At 40.5% G+C, this 26,691-nt stretch overlaps 1 protein-coding gene across 1 annotated transcript; it reads left to right on the forward strand.

Moving 5' to 3' along the window:
* Positions 1–264: 264 nt before the first annotated feature.
* sdr16c5a (short chain dehydrogenase/reductase family 16C, member 5a) lies at positions 265–25,797 on the forward strand. The gene is made up of 7 exons (XM_084183382.1): positions 265–374; positions 15,023–15,354; positions 17,527–17,658; positions 17,911–18,010; positions 18,581–18,725; positions 20,455–20,580; positions 24,742–25,797. Exons 2-7 carry the CDS (start codon positions 15,034–15,036, stop codon positions 24,836–24,838), a joined length of 921 nt encoding a protein of 306 aa, XP_084039508.1. The 5' UTR covers positions 265–374; positions 15,023–15,033; the 3' UTR covers positions 24,839–25,797.
* Positions 25,798–26,691: the final 894 nt, after the last annotated feature.

The following is a 26,691-nucleotide window of genomic DNA, read 5'->3' on the forward strand; positions in this document are numbered from 1 at the left end:
TCAAAGTTGCCGTGATGTCACGTACCCTACTTATATCACAGCACGTGTAACAACTTAAGCATTACAAAACTTATATTCAATCAAATAAACCTCACGTAGCAAATAAGCCATAATTTTTTTGTTGACCAAATTCAACACTCATTGACCTCCATACTCCTTGCTTGGTGGGCAAAACAACGAAAAAACGCCACCTGCTGGAGGGAGACAGAATTTCTGCCGAGTTGGGCCTCTCTCTTCCTCTGGCTTTGATCAGTGGCTTTGATTGGGTGTCATGTGACATTACATCGCCAGGCTCCAGCTCAAATCTAGGAAAGTACGCTGCACTATTCAGGCACTTGACGATAGGAAAAGCCAACCGCTAAACTACGCTGAAGGTAATGTCACTGAAGACATATTTTAACATAACGGACAAAATCCTATTTCAGTGCATGTATTTTTTTGCTTTAATTACCGAGTGCAAAGGTCGTTAAAAGACCCGAATGTTCAGTGTTGAAAGGAAGCGATAGTTGTTACAAAATATCTGAGGTTGAAGCTGATTATTAACCAGATTTCCATCCAACCTTTATGCGAGTAAAGAACATGCCTGATGGAAACAACAAATTTGTCGGTAAACTTGACAAATGTTGACAAAACAAAATACGCTAGACAGGGGGGGATCTGTTGTGGTGGTAAAATGTATTATGCGAGAAATTACGGTGGAAACGCCTTTATGCACAAATATTGATATTTTTACTCGAAAACTAAAATCTGTCCACGAAAATAAGCCCACGAAGTGAGGAATGTTTGTATGGAGGTCAGTGTTGCTTTTGGTCAACAAAAAATGTAATTGCTCATTTGCTATGTGAGGCTTATTTGATCGAATATACGTTTTGTAATGGTTAGGTTGTTACGAATTCCCTGATATAAGTGGACGCACGTGGCATTTCGGCAACTGTGGAAATACAACTTTCTATAAATTGTCCCTGTTGTCATACAGAGATGGAGGAGTCATTAGTATGGACATTGCCATTGAGGGAATCCACCATTTTATAGTAGTCAACTGGGTGGGAACTCCTATGAGTTGGGACCAATCAGCCAATGAAGAAAAGATAACATGGGCAGCACTACATCTCCATTTTAAAAAGTTGTAACTTTTCTTCATTGGCTGATTGGTATGATGGTTAAATATATCAAAGATTGTCTATTATATTGACAAGATAGTCAATTGAAATACATGTCCTCAAAGATGGAAGGCAGGCGAGAACAGGTTGGACCATTCTAGACAATGTGAAGGCAGACATGTGTGTGAAAAACAGGCCATATAGATAGATAGATAGATAGACATTATAGCGTCTGTGACAGCATGGGCAGCACTATTGAGGCTGTCACAGACGCTATAATGGCACAGCTACAAAGATGAGTCATCTATATATCTATCTAGCTATATGGCCTGTTGTTCACACACATCTGCCCTCACATTGTCTAGAATGGTCTCGCCTGCCTTCCATCTTTGAGGACATCTATTTCAATTGACTATCTTGTCAATATAATAGACAATCATTGATATATTTAACCATCATATTAAACTCTCCAGATAATTTTCCATCAGTGGATGTCGATTTAACTTGTTTTGACTGCTATGATTAAGCAATAAGGCCTGATGAGGTGTGGTATATGGCCAATACCACAAACCCCTGAGGTGCCTTATTGCTATTATAAACTGGTTACCAACATAATTAGAACAGTAAAAAGTATGTTTTTGTCATTCCTGTGGTACATGTCCAATATACCATGGCTTTCAACCAATCAGCATTCAGGGCTCAAACCACCCAGTTTATCATTGTAAATAAATCCTGTTTGCGGATGTGCATAACTACAGACAAATCCGACAGAGTTTGCGTGATGAAAGTTGAAAAGAGGATCTCAAAATCTCTGTGCAAAAAACGAATGTTAGGCAATCTTCTGTCAATTGTGCTGTTATGTGCCAGATGTTAAGACTACAAACTGTTATAAATGGCCTATTTGCGAGAATGAGTTATTTCAATAGGCATAGGCTACTGACTAAAATCAGGGTTTATAATTGCAATTCAACTCTGCCATGGTTTGATGAGCTAGATGCCGGTATATAGCCTATAGCCTCTGATAGGCCAACATCTCATTTCAGGGAAAAGTCCACAATGGAACTGACATTTTAAATGTGGAAAATGATACATTTGCGATAGAGCTGTGACCATGATCACAGTTGATAACTTCCAATTTAATGAACAAAACATGGCCATTAATAATTGCATAAGGCTACAACAACAAACTGAATTATAGGCTATTTATTAAATCAGTTTGCCAGCTCCAGGTAGGCTACACAGGTGGCACAAATTGATTTGCAATGATATCGTCATTTGAATATATTTACTTTATCAAATGGTAAGCTACAGTAGCCTGCAATGGCGTGGAAATTAATAGCCTACTTGATGACCAACAGATGCAAATGTACCTATCATTCTCCACATTCAATGTAATTTTAATTGTGGACTTTTTCCCCAATAACACAAGCACCCGAGGGAGTTCCATAACTTCCATTTCAAATTTCCATTCGCCCAGCGCTCCAGACCCCAGAACTGAGCATCAGTAAACACTTCGCTTGATATGGTTAGCCATAAGTAAGGTAGACATTTTAATGCAGTTTACTTTAAACCACCTCTTACAGAATTTATCTAAAGTCCTTTCCAATGCTTTGTCGCCATTATATCCGTTCTAGCGCGTTAATATGTTTTATGGGAAAAGGGTGTCTCCATAATGACTAATCTAAATAGCCTACCTCCAACTGGTAAAAAGTTGTCACGACATGCGCACATGCTGCTCTGGCTCTGTGACTCAGCTGCCTCTGCAGCAGCGCTCTCTCAACCAGTGCTCTCAACACACACACACACACACACACACACACCCCCGGCCCTCCACCACTCACTCACTCACTCACTCACTCACTCACTCACTCACTCACTCACTCACTCACTCAGTAACAACCTGCTCACTGCCTGATAGTCAGCAGCAGCAGGTCACAGTGGAAAAAAAAAATATATATATATATATATATACACTAACAGTCAAAAGTTTGGACACACCTACTCATTCAAGGGTTTTTCTTTATTTTTTACTATTTTTTACATTGTAGAATTATAGTGAAGACATACAGAATGAAATAACACATGGAATCATGTAGTAACCAAAAAAGTGTTAAACAAATCAAAATATTTGAGATTCTTCAAATAGCCGCCCTTTGCCTTGATGACAGCTTTGCACACTCTTGGCATTCTCTCAACCAGCTTCATGAGGTAGGCACCTGGAATGCATTTCAATTGACAGGTGTGCCTTAAGTTAATTTGTGGAATTTCTTTCCTTAATGCGTTTGAGCATATTATCCATATTATGGCAAGAACAGCTCAATTAAGCAAAGAGAAACAACAGTACATCATTACTTTAAGACATGAAGGTCAGTCAATATGGAACATTTCAAGAACTTTGAAAGTTTCTTCAAGTGCAGTTGCAAAAACCATCAAGCGCTATGATGAAACTGCCTCTCATGAGGACCGCCACAGGAATGGAAGACCCAGAGTTACCTCTGCTGCAGAGGATAAGTTCATTAGAGTTACCAGCCTCAGAAATTGCAGCCCAAATAAATGCTTCACAGAGTTCGAGTCACAGACACATCTCAACATCAACTGTTCAGAGGGGACTGTGTGAATCAAGCCTTCATGGTCGAGTTGCTGCAAAGAAACTACTACTAAAGGACACCAATAAGAAGAAGAGACCTGCTTGGGCCAAGAAACACGAGCAATGGACATTAGACCGGTGGAAATGTGTCCTTTGGTCTGGAGTCCAAATTTGAGATTTTTGGTTCCACCCGCTGTGTCTTTGTGAGATGCATTGTGGGTGAACGGATGATCTCCACATTGTATTTCCCACCGTAAAGCATGGAGGAGGAGGTGTTCTGGTGTGGGGGTGCTTTGCTGGTGACACTCTCTTTGATTTATTTAAAATTCAAGGCACACTTAACCAGTATGGCTACCACAGCATTCTGTAGCGATACGGCACCCCATCTGGTTTGGGCTTAGTGGGACTATCATTTGTTTTTCAATAGGACAATGACCCAACATACCTCCAGGCTGTGTAAGGGCTATTTTACCAAGGAGAGTGATGGAGTGCTGCATCAGAAGACCTGGCCTCCACAATCACTCGACCTCAACCCAATTGAGATGGTTTGGGATGAGTCGGACGGCATAGTGAAGGAAAAGCAGCCAACAAGTGCTAAGCGTATGTGGGAACTCCTTCAAGACTGTTGGAAAAGCATTCCAGGTGAAGCTGGTTGAGAGAATGCCAAGAGTGTGCAAAGCTGTCATCAAGGCAAAGGGTGGCTATTTGAAGAATCAAATTGTCATGAGAATTTCTATCTCTAATTCAACCTAAGCTTGAATCATTACCAGGGGTTGTAAGGCTCTGGTTATAATCTTAAATGATTCAAGGTCCACAACCAGCAAGAATGATCTGTATTTTTAATCATGGAGAGCTCTGGCGCCAAAAAACATACATACAGCTTTATACCCCTTGACACACAAAGGCACTTTGCTCCGCCCACCTTTAGGAGGCTGTTTTTAACCCGTTTTCTCAGTCCCCTTCACCCTGGAATGTTTAGTCCCGCCCCCCTCTGTTAGTGGGTTGCCACTACATTATAACTCTAACACCGTTCACACATTTATACTATATTTGGGGTGAAATCCTTTTAGATTAATTTGTATTTTAAGAATGACTATCACAAATATAAAATATATTTTGATTTAACACATGGAATCATGTAGTAACCAAAAAAGTGTTATTTCATAGTTTTGATGTCTTCACTATTATAAAACAATGTAGAAAATAGTAAAAAGAAAAACCCTTGAATGAGTAGGTGTGTCCAAACTTTCGACTGGTACTGTGTGTGTGTGTGTGTGTGTATATATATATATATATATATATATATATATATATATATATATATATATATATATATATATATATATATATATATAAAAAATGCCATGGTGGCCGCGGTGCAATTTAGAAGTAGCCCAAAAACCAGCCATGCGCGACCAATACATTTTCACCCGCAACATCGTTTTCAAAGTAGCCCAATTTGGTGGGAAAACAACGATCATGGCAACACAGACGATGATGACATAGTGGTGGAGAGTCTACTCCAAAATAATTGATTCTTCGACTCCTTGCACGTCAACTCCCGGTGTCAAGATTCCGATAGGAATCGACTCCTAAGATTCAGTATTTTTGGAACGGTGGAGACTGATTAGTTGCCGTACCACAGCTAGAACAATGTATAAGTGTGAAGCATCCAGTTGGCATTTCCACTCACTACCCAGTGGCCGGGAGTGGGAGAAGATGGAGCAAGATGGATTTTGGCCAACATTATGCTAATGTTCTCATCTATGAAACATTTGATTTCAATACAGTTTTATTTTCCCAAAACTACAATCTGTTACGAACAGAGTAGAATACGTTTTGCAGATTTTTCCCTTTGCCAAAGTTGTAAAAAATAGCTTGGGTTAGTTATATTTGGCCGTACTTCTGAGAACACAAGCACTCACATCTTTAATAGCGAGGGAGAGGGGAGGGACACAGTGTAGGCAGGTCGGCCACCAGGCAGGCAGTCAGAACCGTGCACTAGGCCTATCTATCGGTAATCAAAAGCTGTATTTCGCAATGGAATGCTGCATCTCACAATTTCTTGGCTTGCAATGTCTCGCAACTGCAGTAAAGCAGGGCCTATCATTAATGAATAGGCTAGGATATTGAGATGAGCGAGATGCAACACTTCGCTCTCACATAGTCACACACAGTATCTGCGCATGTGCATGGCTTCGCTGTTCACAGCATGGTAGCCAGGGCACCAAAACAGAGGAGAAGTTGAGCCTCGAACTTCAACACTCTTAGTTGTTGTGGAAATTGACCCACTATGCTGTTTACTATCTGCATTTTCTGCATCTTCATATCGCTGAAATTACACAATTTTCTCCAGGCCTTTATAGCCTAACTAGAAAATTGGCTATAACATGGAAAATAATGTTTTGTGATAACTGCGCTGTGATTTTTATTTTGAGAGGGGGGGGGACCCCAACTTCGTTTAAATGTTCACACCATGATTGACAATGATAACTGGCTAGACTAATTTACCAATCTAATCAATGTTAGGTGACATAGGCTACAGTGCCTTCAGAAAGTATTCATACCCCTTGACTTACTCCCACATTTTGTTGTTACAGCCTGAATTAAAAATGTATTAAATAAAAAGTCTCACCCATCTACACACAATACCCCATAATGACAAAGTTAAAACGTGTTTAGACATTTTAGCAAATTCATTGAAAATGAAATGCAGATATCTCATTTACATAAGGATTCACACCCTTGAGTCAATACTTTGTAGAAGCACCTTTGGCAGCGATTACAGCTGTGTCTTACTGGGTAAATCTCTAAAAGCTTTAAACACCTGGATTGTGCAACATTTGCACATGATTCATTTCAAAATTCTCCAAGCTCTGTCAAATTGGTTGTTGATCATTGCTAGACAACCATTTTCAGGTCTTGCCATAGATTTTTCCTGTCGATTTAAGTCAACTGTAACTAGGCTACTCAGGAACATTTACTGTCTTCTTGGTAAGCAACTCCAGTGCAGATTTGATCTTGTGTTTTAGGTTAGGTGAATTCATCTCCCTGTGTCTGGTGGAAAAGCAGACTGAACCAGGTTTTCCTCTAGGATTTTGCCTGTGCTTAGCTCCATTCTGTTAAATTTTTTCTTCTGATAAACTCCCCAGAACTTAACGATTACAAGCATGCTCATAACATGATGCAGCCACCACTATGCTTGAACATATGGAGAGTGGTACTCAGTAATGTTGTATTGGATTTGCCCAAAACATAACTTTGTATTTAGGACAAAAAGTGAATTGCTTTGCCAAATATTTTGCAATATTACTTGCTAGTGCCTTGTTGCAAACAGGATGCATGTTTTGGAATATTTGTATTCTGTACAGGCTTCCATTTCACTCTGTCAATTAGGTTAGGATTGTGGAGTAACTACACTGAACAAAAATATAAACGCAACATTTAAAGTGTTGGTTTCATGAGCATATGCACAAAAAACTTATTTCTCTCAAATGTTGTGCACAAATTTGTTTACATCCCTGTTAGTGAGCATTTCTCCTTCGCCAAGATAATCCATCCACCTGACAGGTGTGGCATATCAAGAAGCTGATTAAACAGCATGATCATGACACAGGTGCACCTTGCCATTCTAAAATGTCCAGTTTTGTCATAACACAATGCCACAGATGTCTCAAGTTTTGAAGGAGCGTGCAATTGGCATGCTTACTGTAGGAATGTCCACCAGAGCAGTTGCCAGAGAATTGAATGTTCATTTTTCTATCATAAGCCGCCTCCAACGTCATTTTAGAGAATTTGGCAGTACGTCCAACCGGCCTCACAACCGCAGACTTCGGATATGGTGGCGTGTGGTCAAGCGGTTCACTGCTCGACTGTGGGACCGTACAATTATCTGTATGTGTGGGGTACAGAAATGAGGTAGTCATTCAGAAATCATGTTAAACACTAATAATAATATGCCATTTAGCAGATGCTTTTATCCAAAGCGACTATTATTGCACAGAGTGAGTCCATTTAACTAATTATGTAACTTGTTAAGCACATTTTTACTCCTGAATATATTTAAGCTTGCCATAACAAAGGGGTTGAGTACTTGCTGACTCAAGACATTTCAGCTTTTTAATTTTGTATTAATTCGTAAAAATTTCGAAAAACAAAATTCCACTTTGACATGGGGTATTGTGTGTAGTTAAGTGACACATTTTTAATCCATTTTACATTTTGGCTGTAACACAACAAATTGTGGAAAAAGTCAAGGGGTGTGAATCCTCTCAAGGCACTGTAATTGAGTGACTGTCAGTGATAACTGTTGATGCACAGCCACATTTTAAAATTGCACCTTGTCTATTGTACTATTCTACTATTGTAACTCTCAACATAAGTTGAGACTAGGGCTGTTGCGGTGACCGTATTACCGCCACACTGGCGGTCATGAGTCATGAAGGCAGTCAAATTACACGTGACCATTTAGTCACGGTAATTAGGCTTCTCCAAGCTCTGATGCTGCTGATGGTCATTAGTAGCCTACCAAACTTGCTAACTACTCAGCACTCTGTTGTCCCTCTAATCACTCTGACATCAGTGCAAATGTTATCGAAAATCTAATAAAACACTTAATGAGAGCCCATGAGCTCATGTTGTGCAACATTTCAATAGGCTATGCAATTGCCGAGAAAACAGAGTGATGGCCTCTACTAAAAAGAGGAGGATCCCATCAGCTTTCTATAGGCTAGGCCTACTATATTTATTTCTCAACTTTCCTAATATTAAGCACATTGCTTATCTTTACAACAGGAGTATAGCCTACCTGGCTGGCATGAAAATTAACCACGGGAAAAGCATCCTCCATTCACTATTTAAGTGCATAGATGACATTTTATTTTTTCCCGCTGCCCCATTTTCGAGACGGGTGCATGATAATGGTCCATTCTAAATCAAAACAAATTTCAGACACATTATTTAGTATACAGTGGGGGAAAAAAGTATTTAGTTAGCCACCAATTGTGTAAGTTCTCCCACTTAAAAAGATGAGAGGCCTGTAATTTTCATAATAGTTACACGTCAACTATGACAGACAAAATGAGAAAAACAATTCCAGAAAATCACATTGTAGGATTTTTAATGAATTTATTTGCAAATTATGGTGGAAAATAAGTATTTGGTCAATAACAAAAGTTTCTCAATGCTTTGTTATATACCCTTTGTTGGCAATGACACAGGTCAAACGTTTTCTGTAAGTCTTCAAGGTTTTCACACACTGTTGCTGGTATTTTGGCCCATTCCTCCATGCAGATCTCCTCTAGAGCAGTGATGTTTTGGGGCTGTCGCTGGGCAACATGGACTTTCAACTCCCTCCAAAGATTTTCTATGGGGTTGAGATCTGGAGACTGGCTAGGCCACTCCAGGACCTTGAAATGCTTCTAACGAAGCCACTCCTTCGTTGCCCGGGCGGTGTGTTTGGGATCATTGTCATGCTGAAAGACCCAGCCACGTTTCATCTTCAATGCCCTTGCTGATGGAAGGAGGTTTTCACTCAAATTCTCACGATACATGGCCCCATTCATTCTTTCCTTTACACGGATCAGTCGTCCTGGTCCCTTTGCAGAAAAACAGCCCCAAAGCATGATGTTTCCACCCCCATGCTTCACAGTAGGTATGGTGTTCTTTGGATGCAACTCAGCATTCTTTGTCCTCCAAACACGACGAGTTGAGTTTTTACCAAAAAGTAATATTTTGGTTTAATCTGACCATATGACATTCTCCCAATCCTCTTCTGGATCATCCAAATGCACTCTAGCAAACTTCAGACGGGCCTGGACATGTACTGGCTTAAGCAGGGGGACACGTCTGGCACTGCAGGATTTGAGTCCCTGGCGGCGTAGTGTGTTACTGATGGTAGTATTTGTTACTTTGGTCCCAGCTCTCTGCAGGTCATTCACTAGGTCCCCCCGTGTGGTTCTGGGATTTTTGCTCACCGTTCTTGTGATCATTCTGACCCCATGGGGTGAGATCTTGCGTGGAGCCCCAGATCGAGGGAGATTATCAGTGGTCTTGTATGTCTTCCATTTCCTAATAATTGCTCCCACAGTTGATTTCTTCAAACCAAGCTGCTTACCTATTGCAGATTCAGTCTTCCCAGCCTGGTGCAGGTCTACAATTTTGTTTCTGGTGTCCTTTGACAGCTCTTTGGTCTTGGCCATAGTGGAGTTTGGAGTGTGACTGTTTGAGGTTGTGGACAGGTGTCTTTTATACTGATAACAAGTTCAAACAGGTGCCATTAATACAGGTAACGAGTGGAGGACAGAGGAGCCTCTTAAAGAAGAAGTTACAGGTCTGTGAGAGCCAGAAATCTTGCTTGTTTGTAGGTGACCAAATACTTATTTTCCACCATAATTTGCAAATATATTCATAAAAAATCCTACAATGTGACTTTCTGGATTTTTTTTTCTCAGTTTGTCTGTCATAGTTGACATGTACCTATGATGAAAGAACTTGCACAATTGGTGGCTGACTAAATACTTTTTTTCCCCACTGTATGTAAAGACAAGATTAAATCAAGAATAGTCTGATGGGTGACAATATTAGCCTATAACTTGTGAATTATATATTATCACTTGTGAATGATGCCCAGCATAAGAAACAATGCCTTTTTTTGCGACTTTTTCTAATCATAGTCGCACACCTCATGTAGCCTAGCCCATAGGCCTATATGTTTTGATAAGGTTTGTATCACAACTAAAGTGGGCAAATAACTTCTTAAAATTAGGCACATTCATCCGCTTTACAAGGGGTGTAGAGCCTAACTGGCATACATAAGCGGTGCATGAGTTTCAAGTTTGGGGAAGTACATTTTCACCATAAAAATGCACCTTTTTATAATAAAAGCGTTACATGCATAATTGCATTTGCGGTCACTTTTGATAATGGTGTCTTCCCGCTAATGGAACATTTGCACTTATAGCCTACTGCCATGTGCGAATTGCTGCGCTTATAATGTGAAGAAATAGCCTAATAGCTTATCAACATTTTAAGCTAAACGTTCTGATCTGTTGGGTCAGCCACATTGCGTAGAAAAAGGTTTTTTGATGCTAGTGGTTGTATTAATTTGGGATCTATCGCATCCCACCGCTGTCCCAGACTATGTTTGGAATATTTATTTCTCGCACAGAATAGGTCGACTTTTGTACTATGGGGGATAGTAGATTGACATAGGCTAGTGCTTTTGCTGTTCATTAGGCCTACTCATCTTGTTGGCTGAGTAAATGTGGACAGTTCTTCCAATTATCTTCAATATGCACCTCGGAATTGGACAAGGACGCGCGCAGTTGCGTCCCGATGTGTCTGTCTTCACTTGTAGCCTGTGAGAAAGATCTGATCACGTGAGTGAGAGGCGCTTCGGAGCACGCAGCACTCCGGGCTAAGGGCCACTAGCCACAAAAGGCATGGATTTTTTTGGGGTGCATTATGGCCACACAAAGGGGGATGCCGCCATGAAATTCGAGGCATTATCAAGTGCTTGTCAAATTGTGAATGAGATACTTATGAAGTGTGTACAGCCTGCGCAAAAAAAACAAAGCAGAGCTCATGCCTTTCAAGCTACTTTTTTCAAATCAATCAATCAAATGTATTTATAAAGCCCTTTTTACATCAGCAGATGTCAAAGTGCCTATACAGAAACCCAGCCTAAAACCCCAAACAGCAACAATGCAAATGTAGAAGCATGGTGGCTAGGAAAAACTCCCTAGAAAGGCAGAAACCTAGGAAGAAACTTAGAGGAACCAGGCTCTAAGGGGTGGCTGTTCCGGGTGGAGATTATAACAGTACATGGCCATTTAAGGCCAGATTTTTCTCCAAGATGTTCAAACGTTCATAGATGACCAGCAGGGTCAAATAATAATGACGGTGGTTGTAGAGGTTGCAACAGGTCAGTACATCAGGAGTAAATGTCACTTGGCTTTTAGAGGTTGAAATAGCAGGTGCAGTAGAGAGTTGAAAACGGCAGGTCTGGGACAAGGTAGCACGTCCAGTGAACAGGTCAGGGTTTCATAGCCGCAGGCAGAAGAGTTGAAACTGGAGCAGCAGCACGAACAGGTGGACTGGGGACTGCAAGGAGTCATCAGGCCAGGTAGTCCTGAGGCATGGTCCTAAGGCTCAGGTCTTCTGGGAGGGGAGGGAGAGGGAGAGAAATTAGAGGGAACGTACTTAAATTCACACAGGGCACCGGATAAGACAGGAGAATAACACCAAATTTAACAGACTGACCCTAGCCCCCCGGCACATAGACTATTGCAGCATAGATACTGGAGGCTGAGAGAAGGGAGGTCGGGAGACACTGTGGCCCCGTCCGACGATACCCCCGGACAGCGCCAACCAGGCAGGATATAACCCCACCCACTTTGCCAAAACACAGCCCCCACACCACCAGAGGGATATCAACAGACCACCAACCTACTACCCTGAGACAAGGCTGAGTATAGCCCACGAAATCATCATTAGAGTCACATGATGCAGCCTTACAATGTTTTAAAAAATCTAAACATATAGCCCAACATTTGTAGAACAACTAAAGTTACATTAATAACTCTAAATTAAGCATATAGGAATACCTATTTCATTGTTAACCGCTCAACACAGAATAGCCGCATGTGCGCACTCCCTCAAATCATTTGGAGAAAATATCCTTTCTATTTTATTCAGCTTTGTTCAATTGTATTCTTCATACTATAAAATAATGCCACGGAATTCTAAGCAAATCTTGTCTGCTAAATGAACTAGTGTAGCCCACAGCCATTTGGCATAGGCAGACAAGGACCTAAGATAAGGAAAACTCAGAGTATGCTATTCTGTTCTTCTGAAATAGACTACATTTTCTTCATATCATGCTCCTTTAGACCTGTCTGAAATAAATAATTTACATTTGTACATTTTAGTCATTTAGCAGACACTCTTATCCAGAGCGACTTACAGTTAGTGAGTGCATAAATTTTTTTATTTTATTGTGAAGGTGTAGGCTATATTACATGGGTTTATTATACTTTTTGTAGATGTTCCTAAGGTCTGCATCAGTGGCTTGTAGGCTGTGTGTGGAAGCCAGGAGATGCTAAATATGTTTGTTAATTAACGGTAAATTACCGTGAGACTGTCAGTTACTTGCTTGACAATCACCGGCTGATGAAATTGTGACCGCCACAGCCCTAGTTGAGACGCGACTGATTTCCTATTTATTATTTTTAAAAAGTATTATCTGCATGCCTACAAAAGGGAGGCCGCGGGCCGCCTGTTGCCCATCCCTGATGCAGGCTGTACCTGTATTGTATTTGTGTATTGGCTAAAACGCACGTGCCAAGACCAGTTGGTACATTCGCTATATAACACATTTTTACAGACGAAACCATCAGTGGAGTTGAAAATGTGATGGAAACCCATTTAACTTTTTAAAAATGTTATTCGGTACATGGCAATTTAATCGCAAAAGTTATTTTTATGTGCATCACGTCATCACGCACAGTTGAATGGAAACACCCCTCTGGCATATTGTTTTTAATGTGGATTTTAGAACATTCACATTTAAATGTCGCCAATTTAATGGAAACCTCAGGCCTACGCTTGCGTCGGTAAAATCTGGATACATTTTGAAACACTGACATTTTTTATATTTTGCTACTTTGTATTCGCTCTGTCCTATCATTCAGTGTAGGGCTGGGCGGTATACTGGTATTGATGCACGGACCGGTTTGGGTTTTTACTTTACCCTCTATAACGGTATTTGAATGTTTGGTTTGTTAAATGTGATAAGGCATGTGTAACGTCCATTTTTATAGTTTACTTTGCTACTTCAGTCCGCTCTCTCTCATTTCAATTTCAATTTAAGGGCTTTATTGGCATGGGAAACGTGTGTTAACATAACCAAAATAAGTGAAGTAGATAGTAAACAAAAGTGAAATAAACAATAAATATTAACCGTAAACATTACACTTAGAAGTTTCAAAAGAATAAAGAACATTTCAAATGTCATATTCTCTCTCTCCATGCCGCTTTCCACACAGACCTAGCCCCTGTCACTCAAGGAGCACATTTGTTGTTCCTCGACCACAAGACTCCTGCGTTCAGTCTACATGGTCAATGCAGCGCATGCAACAATGTTGATGACAACGACGCTGTTTTCACTTTGCTTCTTAATATAAATCCACCAGCGTTCTATAATTACACTATTAGTTTGTTTCTTACATCTGCCAACAGCTAGTTTGTCTTTTCTTAGCAAGTTGCCCCTAAATCTTGTTAGCCGCTAATCGCTAGCTAGCTAATAAATGTACTGAGTCAGAGCAAACGTAATTATCTATACAGCCTGATAATACCAGTGATGGTGTGTAGACCTAAATCAGCATGTTGTTTGTGCAACAGTGTCTTCTAAATCAGAGGAATATGCGAAGTAAGAATATGTTAGCTACATGAAGTAACTAAGAGAGAACATTCAATGTAGCCAAAGATTATACGGTCCCCTAGGAAACACTTTGGTTCCTACCCGTCACAATCCTCCCCGTGGCATTTTCATTCGTTGTCATGTCAAACAACACTGTATTCAAAGTGTCCACCATTATATTCTAACAATAGAATCTGAATAATCATTTAATTTCCATGATTCCAAAAGTTCACCCAAGTGTTTTGCTCTAAATTGCAAGTCAAATCGTAATTGCAACATTTGGTTAAAAATAATAAGGCATAGATTGTTTGCCCATATCGTGCAGCCCTACGTCGCAGTGTGGAAATTCTCTGAAATGAGTGCAGGAAATGCAGAAATGTATGAAAAAAATGATTTTGGGTTTAAGTTTAATTGAACAGTATAAAACAATCAGAATGGAGAAAGACCCTTTGAAATCACTTAGAATGTATGTTTTGCACCCTAGATTCACGCACTACTCATTAAGCAAATTTAGAACTTTTTATACAGTGATATGATATTTTGGCCACATCGCCCAGCCCGAATTCAGTGCACACATGTTTGTTTACATCACCAAATGAAAATGGTGTGTTTTGCATTTGTCGTTTTTTATTTAAATGAATAGCCTAGTTGCATTTCATGCATTATATTATCAGTTGAAAGTTATCCTTTTTAGATAAAAGAATGTTGATTCTATAGGCTACAGAAATACATTTGCCAACTACAAAAGCAGAACACTAAACTGCAAAGTTTCTGGTAGGCTATAAAACGCTCCTCTGCAATAATCTATTCAATAGACAAACAAATAAGACTGCATAAAACAATTAAACCAAATCAAACGGAAGTTGGCAAACAAACAAATTAACTTTTAATTGTGACAAACAACTGTCTTTCCAGGGATCAGCAAAATGAATTTCCTCCTGGAAACCCTTCAAGTGATCGTAATGTCGATCTATTACAACATGGAGGCGTTTGTCCAACTGTTCATCCCACTCAAGAAGAAAAATGTCACCGGTGAAATCGTCCTCATCACTGGGGCGGGCAGCGGCATTGGCCGGCTCATGGCTGAGAAGTTTGCCCCACTGGGCGTCTCTCTGGTCTTGTGGGACATCAACCAGGAGGGCATGAAGGAGACTACAAGGCTAGTGAAGGAGAAAGGGGCGACTAGGGTCCACTACTACCTGTGTGACTGCAGTGACAAGGCCGAAGTCTACAGAGTGGCTGATCAGGTAAGCAACCTGATTCTTATAAACTAGTCTTCAATCAAGACTATACTTGGCTGAATTAGTGTTGCTGCTTTGTTGGAAAAAGCCTGCACTGACACTAGCCCTTGGTGGGTAATTCTCACCAAGCCTTATGGTCTCCTGTGATATTAAAGAGAGATTCCGGAGGGTTGAAAACGACCTTGTTATTTTTTAAAACCTCCCATTTTGGACTCGACTTGTCAATGTATGGCTCATACATGCGTAATAAACTATCTACATTCCTCCCCCAGCGGAAAAAGGCACAGAATCCTTAGTTTAACCTGCCATCATTTAGTGCAAGAGCTCTACGCACTCGTTTCTGTCGTGTAGTGAACATGCACACTGAAGCAAGTGGGATGAGTAGCTGCATGCGCTTGCCATTTGTTATTTTGAGAACAGCGAGAGTACATCGATCACATCCATGCATTAGAAGTTAAATCGATTAGGTCTCGGTAGAAGTGTCATTTCTCTCTTTCAATGCATTTCTCTGCAAACCAGAAAATGTTGTGCACTAAAGATGATATTGTAGCCACACAAATACATTTAGAAGGTAATTGTCAACCTTATCAGCAACACTGACAACCTTTTAAAGGGATACTTCGGGATTTTGGCAATGAAGCCCTTTTTCTACTTCCCCAGAGTCAGATGAACTCGTGGATGCCATTTTTGTCTCTGTGTCCATTAGGAAGGAAGTTTGGTCATTTTGGTCATAAAGTCATTATATTCCAAAACTGAGTTTTGTGAGATTTGTGTAACGGAGTTCATCATGACTTACACAGGGTTGGGTTTTGATTTCGATCATGCCCACTAACACGGGATGGTAATGCCTAGGGAGAATTGTCATGCATGTGCTGATTGCTCTCTATCCAATCGTACGGCAGAACACAGACTGTGAGACATATTACGCAGCGCCCCGGACTTGTTTACATAAGATAACATGTTGCCAATGTTATGTTGAAAGAACACTTGGCCCCTAAGCCCTTTATAGAGTGGCCACTTGCTGATGTGTTTGATAGTGTTCACTTGAGTCTGTCCAGTGCTTGACTTGGACTGAAATAGGAGCCGGTAGCCTACTCAGTTTGGGTGCCGGTAATGTTTTATATTTAGTTGCAGGAAATCCACTATACTTTTTCGCTAATATTCTATAAGAGGTGCAGGAACTCAAGCAGTAGAAAATGTGAGGTGCCGGTACACAGTTCTATGCCCTCCTGCCCAAGTCGAGCACTGAGTCTGCCACTGTTTTAGGCAAAATGAGAATTGAGACGATGCGCACTTACTGTACATCCCAACTGCCACTTGTCAAGATTCTAAATCCATTTGTGAGCATCTTGTGTCCTGCCGCGACCTGTTTTGTAACATGATTTGCTATGAAATTGTGCCAGACAGACGCACTCTCTGGTAATAGATAGTGAGAAAGTTGTAAAAACATAACAGCACCTTAGCACACACGTACTCGCCAGTGACTTGATAAGCTGGTTGATAAGCTGATTTTAGTTAACGTGGCTTCCCTGCTCAATGTGCCTGCAAGCTACTACTAGCTAGCTTCATTGACAAACACTGAATTTAGCTAGCTAGTGATTTCGGGCACTGATAAACGGCGTTTAGCTTGTGCTTTATTTACGATAGTTTGAAAGCTTGCTGTCCTGTGCAGCAGCAGACTAGTCTGCAGTGGACTACTAGTTTTCATGCACATTTTTGAACTTGAGAAATACTGCACCAAACCCCAATTGTGTGACTAAAACGTCCTTGACAAAAATGTCAATGAATGACAGATTTCTTGATTTATCTTAGATTAATTCTGATTTATTTTGAGGAAGTGGTATGCTATTGGCTATGTTGTTGCTACGGAGTCTCGAGTGACAAACAACACTAACTGCCAGGGTACGATAACACAGCCACATCGAACCACACCCCCAAAACTGAAATCTCGTTTTTGTTAATGAGCAACAGAAAAACACATCGAGTTAAGTCGCTCTTTAAATACACCCCCCCCCCCCCCCCCCCCAGCTTCAACCTGTTACCCATGTCCATAATTACACAGCAACAATGTTATATAATCCTTACCAGGATGTAGGAAACAAAAAGATGTCATGTGTGTTGAGTCAACGTGTGTTTTGAAGTAAAGAGTGTGATAAAAGTTAACACGTCTATGTTTAGGTCAAGCGAGAGGTGGGGGATGTAAGCATTCTCATAAACAACGCAGGCATCGTCACGGGCAAGAAGTTCATGGATGCACCAGACTCCCTCATTGAGAAAACCATTGAAGTTAACACCATGGCACACTTTTGGGTGAGCTAATGAGATGACTAGCTCACATCTGTTACACTGTCTTGTCTGGTTTCTCTCACTTGCTGTCTTTATCAGTGCAGGAATTTAAATGTGAAAGCATTATCCTAAATCAGCCAATACGTTTATAAAAATGTGATGGCTCTAACCTCCATTGTAGGCCTATGTCCCTTGTAGCGGCAATTCCACCCATAACCATCAAATGAACACAGATCTGTGTACTGTTCTTAAGTTCTCCCGCTAATTTCTCTCTAGACATATAAAGCCTTCCTCCCAGCGATGACTGCCAACAACCACGGTCACCTGGTCAGCATTGCCAGTTCAGCTGGTCTGATTGGTGTCAATGGGCTAGCAGGTAAATCACCCAGTATGCATGTGTGCATGACTTACACCAATGTTCCTCAATACTGGACCTGGAGAGCGACAGGATGTGCAGGCTTTTGTTCCGGTCCAGCACCAAGACACCTGAAGGCTATTCAATGTTTGATGACTGGCTTAATCAGGTGTTGGTGCAGGGCAAGAACAAAAGCCTGCACAGTGAAATGCTTACTTACGGGTCCTTTTCCCAACAATGCTACACACCCTGTGGCCATTGTGCAGAACATTGCCTTTGTCTATTCTGTAAACTCTGGGCAGTACATCATGCAATCAGAGTCCTACTGTGGAGCTGATCGATACAGATGTTATCAGTCGACCTTGAATGGGGTAGAGGTTTAACTTGTTAATGTACTGTAGTTGGGTTCATAGACAGACTGGGGTAGATGGGGCTGAAAATGGTTCAAGGACAGTCCATTTCAACATTTAATTGACGTTGGCATTGGTGCAATTTCACAATTTAGTTTAGACAAACATTATCTTGCTGTAGAGACCTTTGTTTAACCTGCTCTAGTACTGTTTGCCAATTCATGTTTCTCTCTCCTGATAGATTACTGTGCCAGTAAGTTTGCTGCTATTGGCTTTGCTGAGTCTGTGGCTCTGGAGCTGCTGGCTACGGGGAAGGATGGAGTCAAGACTACCATAGTGTGTCCATACTTCATCAATACTGGCATGTTCGATGGCTGCAATACTAAGTAAGTTATCTGCCATAAGAGGTGTTATACAGGATTTAATTTCTGACTTTAATGTTGTCATGTTATTCTTAATGCTTTTATAAAGGTTTATTATCCTCCTTGCATATATTTAATAGAATTTCTCATTAAAAGTTTCTCAGATTGAATCCTGCTGAAAGGGTATGCATCCATGTAGACAAATACAATCCCTTTAAATGCCAGGGCCAGTTCTGTTTTTATGAAACTCGACGAGAGACCTTTGAAATTGAGTTGGGTTCTTTTGAAGCATGAAATTGAGGGCCTTGTCTCACCATTGACAGGGCAAAATAGATGATTGTGTTGTGGGAGGACTTAGGAAAGTGGCTGGGAGACTTCCTCTCTGAGCTGTGTGTGCTTGTGTGTTACTAATGCCTATTGTCACAACACACTATGTATAAAAGGTCACGCACCTAGGTCAAGTATGTGGACTGATACTCAACGTTGCTAGTCAACATTGCTAGCCCTATGGTACACTTAAGTGATAATGCCAGAGAAGCTGGTGTTTGGAGGATATATTGGCAGGGGTGTTCGTCGAGGGCCGGCAAACCGTGCCAATATATCCTCCAAACACTGGCTTCGAGGGCATTATTACTTTTATACAATGAGTTACCAACATATTCAAATAATGATTGACATATTTTCATTAAAAACTTTAATTTGATTAATTTATTCATACTATTTTATCCTTCCACAAGATATAGTCCCGACACAAATCTAGGGTTCCTACCCAAGCCGGCTGGTCGTTCGTTCTATCGGTTCGGTTGCCAGAGACGCGACCCAGTCGTTCTGTATCTATGGACGCGACCCAGTCGTTCGTTCTAAATGTTCCATTGCCATACTGGCTGGCAACGTTCTTCTTGCTTGCTAGCTTGCTAATTACGGCTAATTTACAGTCACGTCTATCAGTGCAGCCAGTATAACAGCAAAGTAGCTGCATTTGTGTTTGTTTAAACTGTTTTCTAGTGACATTTATTTGGATAAATCTATAACAATGAGCTAATGATGCGCAATTTCACCTGGCATAGAAAATATGCACTCTCGTCAGGACACAGTTGTTCAGAGGAGCTACCCAACAACACAGCTAACACAATCACTTCAAATTGAAGCTGGAAAGACAGCAAACTAGCTGCATTTCGTTGTAGTTGTTTCTATTGACATTTCTTTGTATATATCCATATAAATTATGCCAGCTGATTCATGACTGGCTGAGAAAAGATGCCTGTCTGTCTCATCCCGACTCCCGACATGTTCATTACTATGGGACAGCTGGAGATATAATTTTAATATTGAAACAATGTTGCAAATGTCGGAGAGACGGACAGCAAGGTTTATACAAATCTCCGCTGTTGAAAATCAATGCTAGTCTAAAAGAAATGGGAGATAATGTCTAGATGCTTTTTATAGTGGAGATCAAGTTTATAAATTGCCTGGCTGGGCTGATAAAACAGTGGATTGCGAAGTGAGATGGAACAGAGTAAATAGGCATTTGAACGTCATAGCTTTAACCAGTGGTAACTTGTGGAATAGACACTGGCTGGAATGTGGTTTTAGCCAATCAGCATCCAGGATTTGACCCACCCGTTGTATAAAGTATCATTATCACTATCAACAACAAACATAGAAGTGTGTACTGTACACAAGAAGAAACATTACATACTATGGACTGGCTACAGTTGTGCTAGTAGGTAAATAAATGGTTTCCCCCCCACAGGTGGCCTCTCTTGTTGCCCATCCTGGATCCAGACTACGTAGCGAAGAAGATCATTGAAGCCATTTTAACTAACCAGGTCTACCTTCTGCTCCCAAAGAGCATGTATCTTCTCATGGGCCTGAAGAAGTGAGTCCCTTCATTTTCTTCACTCTACACTTCATGATGGGGATAGCATGCTGGGTTTAGCTATTGGTCGCACTGCCTCAATCACTCAGAGATCTGCTGCACAAACACGCACAATGACACGGTCAGTCACGCAATTCCAATACTCAGAAATGGTTACATGCTCAAAATGCACAGTATTGTCATACCCCTGGTCACAAACTGTGTTTCCTCCACTAGTAAATGCCCAGGTAGGGTGCCCTCGGTCTAGTTCTCTAGCCTGCCTCCCTGCCAGAAGTAGTTTAGCTTCAAGTCTTTCAATTGGCATAGTCCAGATCTTCCCTAGATGTCACTTTTGCGGCTTGTTTTTACTGTTCCTGAGCCTTCAAGTCTCAGACAGGATGGTGAATTATTTACTGTAGTAATTGACGAGGAAGGATAGACAGACAAACATTTAAACATCTGGTTTAGTGACTAGCAGTTGTAGTGAAACCAAACCACCCCAAGCTTTAAGTCAAAGCATTTTTATACTGTTGGTGTATGTGGACCCAAGCATTTGAGCTGGGTTGCCAAGCAACAGAGCTTTAGTATTTTGTCTATGGACGAATGCATTGCCAGGCTAAACTGTGCACACTTATGAAGCGTGTTACTTCACTACATCAGGCAGGCTGTCAGTTCAGTTATAGTTCAAAGAAACGTGTTTTACACAAATGTTATATTTTCTCACTAACATACATTCATGTATATGCGGTATCTTAAGAAATTGACACACTGGTTGTTATTTGGGGGCACATATTAATGATCACAGGTTCTGGTTGAAAATGTCACTTCTGATCCACAATGGATGTTTATTAATCTTAGATGGTTAATGCACAAAGAGTGACTTAAGTGTTTATATAGTTGCTGACCTCCCCCCTTCACCGTGTCCTTATAGCTCCTTGAGGTGGAAGCAGGCAGCTCTCCTGGGGAAGTACCTGGGTGCCTTCGAGAACCCAGAGCACTGTGAGACAACAAGCCTAAAGCTGTACTGATCTTCACTTGAGCCCCTTGCACTCTGTTTGACCCACATTTAATCCATGCCCATTGTCAACACACTCACACACCCTCAGGCTGTGAATTGTGTTTTCTGTTCCATACGAAGCCATTGGGCATGTGCATCAGTGTCAGTGGCTACCGATAGCAAAATGTAGATTTTAAGTTTAACGGTTAATTCTGCATTTCACACTGTTAAGGGCTCCGAGGTGATTTCTGTTAGCATAACACTTACATTTTCCAACAGCTTGAGGTAAATTGTCAGCATTCAATTTTCACCAGGTGGGCATTGGAGGTATCAGGGAATTCAATCTGCATAGTGTTAGTGCATTATAAGTAGTACTGAAGGTACATTCTGTCACTTATTTATTTGTGAAACAAAGACGTCACCCAAAGCCCTGTAGAAGGATTGTGCATTGATGAATTTGCAAACATTTGCATACAGATATATATTTTAGGGAACTAGTGAGAGTGAAGGAGTTTGTTTGTTTGTTTTTGACTTCTGCATTATGAAAATCTGTCAAAGCTGTTCCACTTGGGCCTAGTACCATTGTAAAAAAATAAAATAAGGCATTGTGCATCAATTAAATACCTGTTACAGTATGTAGAAATGCACTGCACTTGGTTGTGGTTGGGTGTGAGTATCTTCACAACTTTTTATATGGCCATGATTGTAAATCCCATCGGGATATGTGAATACTTCAAGAATTATAATAAAAATGTGTGTTTTTGTAAGACGGGATGAGTCATCTGTTAGTCTACAATAATTCAGCAAACCCTCACTCATACCCAGTGCAAACCTAGTCAGCGCTAATAGTCGTTACAGGGGTGTATTTAGTGAGGGGAAACAACCTGATACATAGCTGGTATGATTCTCATTGTACGACAGACAATCATATTTTCTTATCTACACCATACATGTCTATCAGAACTTTTTGTAACGTTGTACCCTCCTGAACATGCCCCTAGTGATGGGGAAACAGTTTCTGTTGTAATGGCAGGGCCGCCCGGGTACACTCCAGGGCATATTGCATGGAGATCATATCAGTAAAAAATGTATGGGAAATATTTGATATCACGTTTTCTATTTCTTTTGCAAGGCTGTCAAAAGGTAATCAATTAGCTTTTTATTTGAGGATGTCAGTCATACACGTACAAGTACAATATGCCCATGGCAGGTATTTGCAGGTGTACATCTGAATAATATCACACTAGGGGCTCTATTCGGTCTATCACTGAAGCGTTACAGATTCCGCGATAAAATGTTAAGGTAATTTCCGATTGAGCCACCATATGCAGCGTTTATCGTGAATGCAGTCTCCAGTAACGCGGGAATGTTTCCCTTTAAATTTCAATCATGCTGTAAAGCTGAACTTCCACGATACGGATTGAATAGTGAATGTCATATACTGTACTAGGGCATGCACCAACGAAGATACAGTTCGTACTTCAAGAGGGGAACGATGAACACTGCAGACCTGAAGGCCTGGATTTGAAATCACCCAAGTGAATCTGTGCTATTCAAATATATTCTGGTTATTCTAGTGTGCCAGCCAGTCTGTAAAGTGTTAAATCCATCCACACATGTCTAAGTAATGTCCAGCCAATGTCACATCACAACACCTTGTCTTTGGCTGTGTTTACACAGTAAGCCCAATTCTGATCTTTTTTTCACTAATTGGTCTTTTGCCCAATCAGATCAGCTCTGAAAAATATATTATGTGAAAAGAACTGATGTGATTGGTCAAAGGACCAATTAGTGGAAAAAAAGATCAGACTTGGGCTGCCTGTGTAAACGCAGCCTTTGTATCTCCATAAGGCTTGCAAGTACCGGTAAACACTTACCAAGCTAGCCCAAAGGCCGGCAGATGGCGATATTGATCTGGTATTAATGGTTCCATTTTACCGTCCAAACGCATTGTATGCAGCTAGCAATACACTCGTATTCCCGTGGACCGGTTCGTACATAAAACATTTTCCATTCAGGCTGCAAAGGCGTCGATTTCCTCCTTAACTAGATTTTAATGGCGAGAAGGAAGAAATAAATTGGGAAAATAGGATACTTTCTTTGAAACACCATTTTCCACCACCAAGCTAGTGGCTAATGCTACTTCCTGTAGCACCCTGAGTTCAGCCAGGGGTAAACCACACTGCTGCAACCTGATTGGCTGAACGCGATATGCAACACCCGGGATTAGCATTCCTAGGCATTAGCCACTTTAGCATGGTGGTGGAAAATGGTGTTTCATAAAGAAAGTATGCATATATTCCCAATTTTTCCGGCCTTCTCGCCATTAAATCTAGTTAAGGAGGAAATTGATGCCTTTGCAGCAGCCTGAATGGAGAATGTTTTAGGTAGGAACATGATCCAGGAGGATACAAGTCTATTGCCAGCTGCATACAATACGTTTGGACGGTAAGATGGAAACGACTCAAAATTGCCATCTGCCGGCCTTTGGGCTGTTGCTAATGCTTTACTTATGCATTTATGCGAATTACGGATGCCAATTAGCAGTTGCTGTTATAGAAGCACCTGGTTGAGTGGGCTGCAAGACTACATTTAGCTGGAGACAACACAGATTTATTCAGACCTACACCTGATTAGGACTGCAGTTGACTATAATTATCTATAATTATTTCCATTGCTACTTTAGTTCCTTGAGGCCTTTCAGAATGAGTCGTTGGTTTCATGTCGAATACAACACAATACAGCCATGACTAATACAGTAGACGTAATCACTCGCCACCAATTAGACTAAATGGTTAAGGCATGAAATGGCTTCTCTTATTAACATCTTAAGTAGTGCAATTATGAGGTTATTATGCCCTTTGAAATAAGTTTTGTTACTGGACCGGAAGACATTCAAACCGTGTTGATTATACCCTGAATAATTTATTGGATATTCATCAGTGTTTTCTTCTTTAATTTAGTCCTACTGTGATTACCAGTTAGCCTAACTAACATAATAGATTACTAGCCTAACTAACAGAATAGATGACTTAATGTAGTTTGTTCTAATGAAGTTCCAATGAAGTCATTTGGACTCACTTTCTATTCCAGACAATGTTTGTTGTTCTCCTAATAGGCTATAAATTGTGCATTGCAGTGATCGTTGCTAATATGTAGCTTGACTGTTGTTTTTATCACCACAGTATTTTGCCCGTCAAGCTCGGGGTTCTGCTGGGGATGTACCTGGGAGCGTTCAATTTTATGGATGCTTTCAAAGGACGCATCAAGAAGGAGGAGTAGAGAAGAGTGAAGAAAGAACAGATTAACAGCCTCTGACTCAAAGGAGATTAATAGTGCCTATCATGTTTATCTGTAGTTTTTTTTCTCTTTTTACATGTTTTATTCTTGTTTATAATTCATTTTAGTGTATGAAGAAAAGCCTACGTACTAGTTTACTTCGGCAGACTTAGGATAAGTGTAGGCTATATTGGTAATCAAATAATTCATGTATTACCATAAAAAAAAGTTAATGGTGATATGTAACATTGTGTTTTCGTAGCATAAACATACGGTGTTAGCTCACTACATTGACATGTAAGTGTTGCTACATTTGGTAGCTATTTCACTCTTGTAACGTTCAGTGGAATACGTCCTCTTTTTTTTGGCCTGAAGATTACCTCATGCGCACACATGCACAATACACATTAGAAAAGGCTGAGCAGGTAGAGAAGCTCAGGAAACAGTGTCATGTAAAGGATCATTACCTGTGTGTACTGGACTAGTTTTGTGAAGTTAGCTAAGTCTACAGTAGCCAGATGATGGTTTACTCTATTGCCAATAGGAAAATCAATGAAGTAAAAATGCACATGCATTCACAATGACACTTTACAGAGGTGCTAGGCATAGGATCGGAAGGTTAGGATAAAATATCATCTGTTTTGTTAGAAAATTATAAAATAGTTTGCATATACAGTATTTGTCCTCTCAACCTACCCTTTATATTTGAACGACTGAGCTGTTAATTGGTTAAAGTAATACGTTTTCCTTTGACATTGAAGAGATTACAATGTAAGCTAATCATTTTATTTCAACCATGTGTCATGTTACATTTGTTATGTGTGTAACAATGTTGGTATATGAACATTATAAATTTTTAGACATATGTTTGTGTGAAAGCCAAATGTCATGAGACATTTATTAATAGTAAAAAGTGCTTATATATTTAGCTGTAATCTTGAAAAATAAAAGTTTAATCAAAGTCTTCTGTCAGGCATTTTTTTAAATGGCTCCGGTGGTTCTGGAATGGTCACTAACAAGGGACTAAATATGGTTACTTGGTGACTGTGTGATCATAGCCCCATCTTGTGGAGAATTTAAAACCCTTTCTAATCCTGTCAATGACTTGCCTGACTAAAGGGACAGACTCTGGCTGCACAGCACTCTCGCTCGCTGTGTACCATGTCGGTCTGCGCGTCAGTCAGGCTAGTCAATGACTCCAGTTGGATTCAAACCCAGATGTCTCGAAATGCAATGGACTTCACCATTCAGCAACTGGATACATCTGGGGTAGATTTTATGTATTCATATAATGTATTAGATAATCTTTTAAACATTTGATTTAACCTCCTGACCCTTCAGTTGTTACTCAGTTTGTTGTGTCATCTGGAGAGAAGTGCAATATTGTTATCTATAGATGTGAAGTACAGTTGACTTACTGATCTTGTTTTATCATAACTGATGTGAAATAATGTTCAACTGATGCTGACCTTGGTGTAGGTTTGTATAGTCTTGTATGTAGTGTTGGTGGGATTATTTGGGACATTGCAATACTCCATGTTGTTCACTAGAGGTCACTGGGGTCATACAGAGGGGATAGACCATTATTGGAACCCTCAGAAGCCTAGCAACCTGAAATACAGTGCAACAAAAATTATAGACTGGTCCCAAAAAATGTTTTATCTTGCACAGAATTGTATTCCCTAGACATTGATAGTTTAAATGCATTAATTTATGTGGGAATACTGTATTCCAGAACAGACATTTCAAAATGCAAATCAAAGCAGTGATTAAGGTTATCTACTAAGGTGCGCAATGCCAATACATCCCTTCCTTGGCTCTCTTGATGATTCTACGTGCTCGAAAGGCGCTGCATG

The sequence above is a fragment of the Coregonus lavaretus genome (assembly GCF_964263955.1).
Source record: "Coregonus lavaretus genome assembly, chromosome: 19".
Lineage (NCBI taxonomy): Eukaryota > Metazoa > Chordata > Actinopteri > Salmoniformes > Salmonidae > Coregonus > Coregonus lavaretus.

Bases quoted from the DNA above. Each gene is read 5' to 3' on its own strand.
- sdr16c5a (XM_084183382.1), top strand. From the start codon at position 15,034: ATGAATTTCCTCCTGGAAACCCTTCAAGTGATCGTAATGTCGATCTAT. The intron at 15,355-17,526 runs GTAAGCAACCTG...GTCTATGTTTAG, and splicing joins TCTACAGAGTGGCTGATCAG to GTCAAGCGAGAGGTGGGGGA. The intron at 20,581-24,741 runs GTGAGTCCCTTC...TTATCACCACAG, and splicing joins CTTCTCATGGGCCTGAAGAA to TATTTTGCCCGTCAAGCTCG.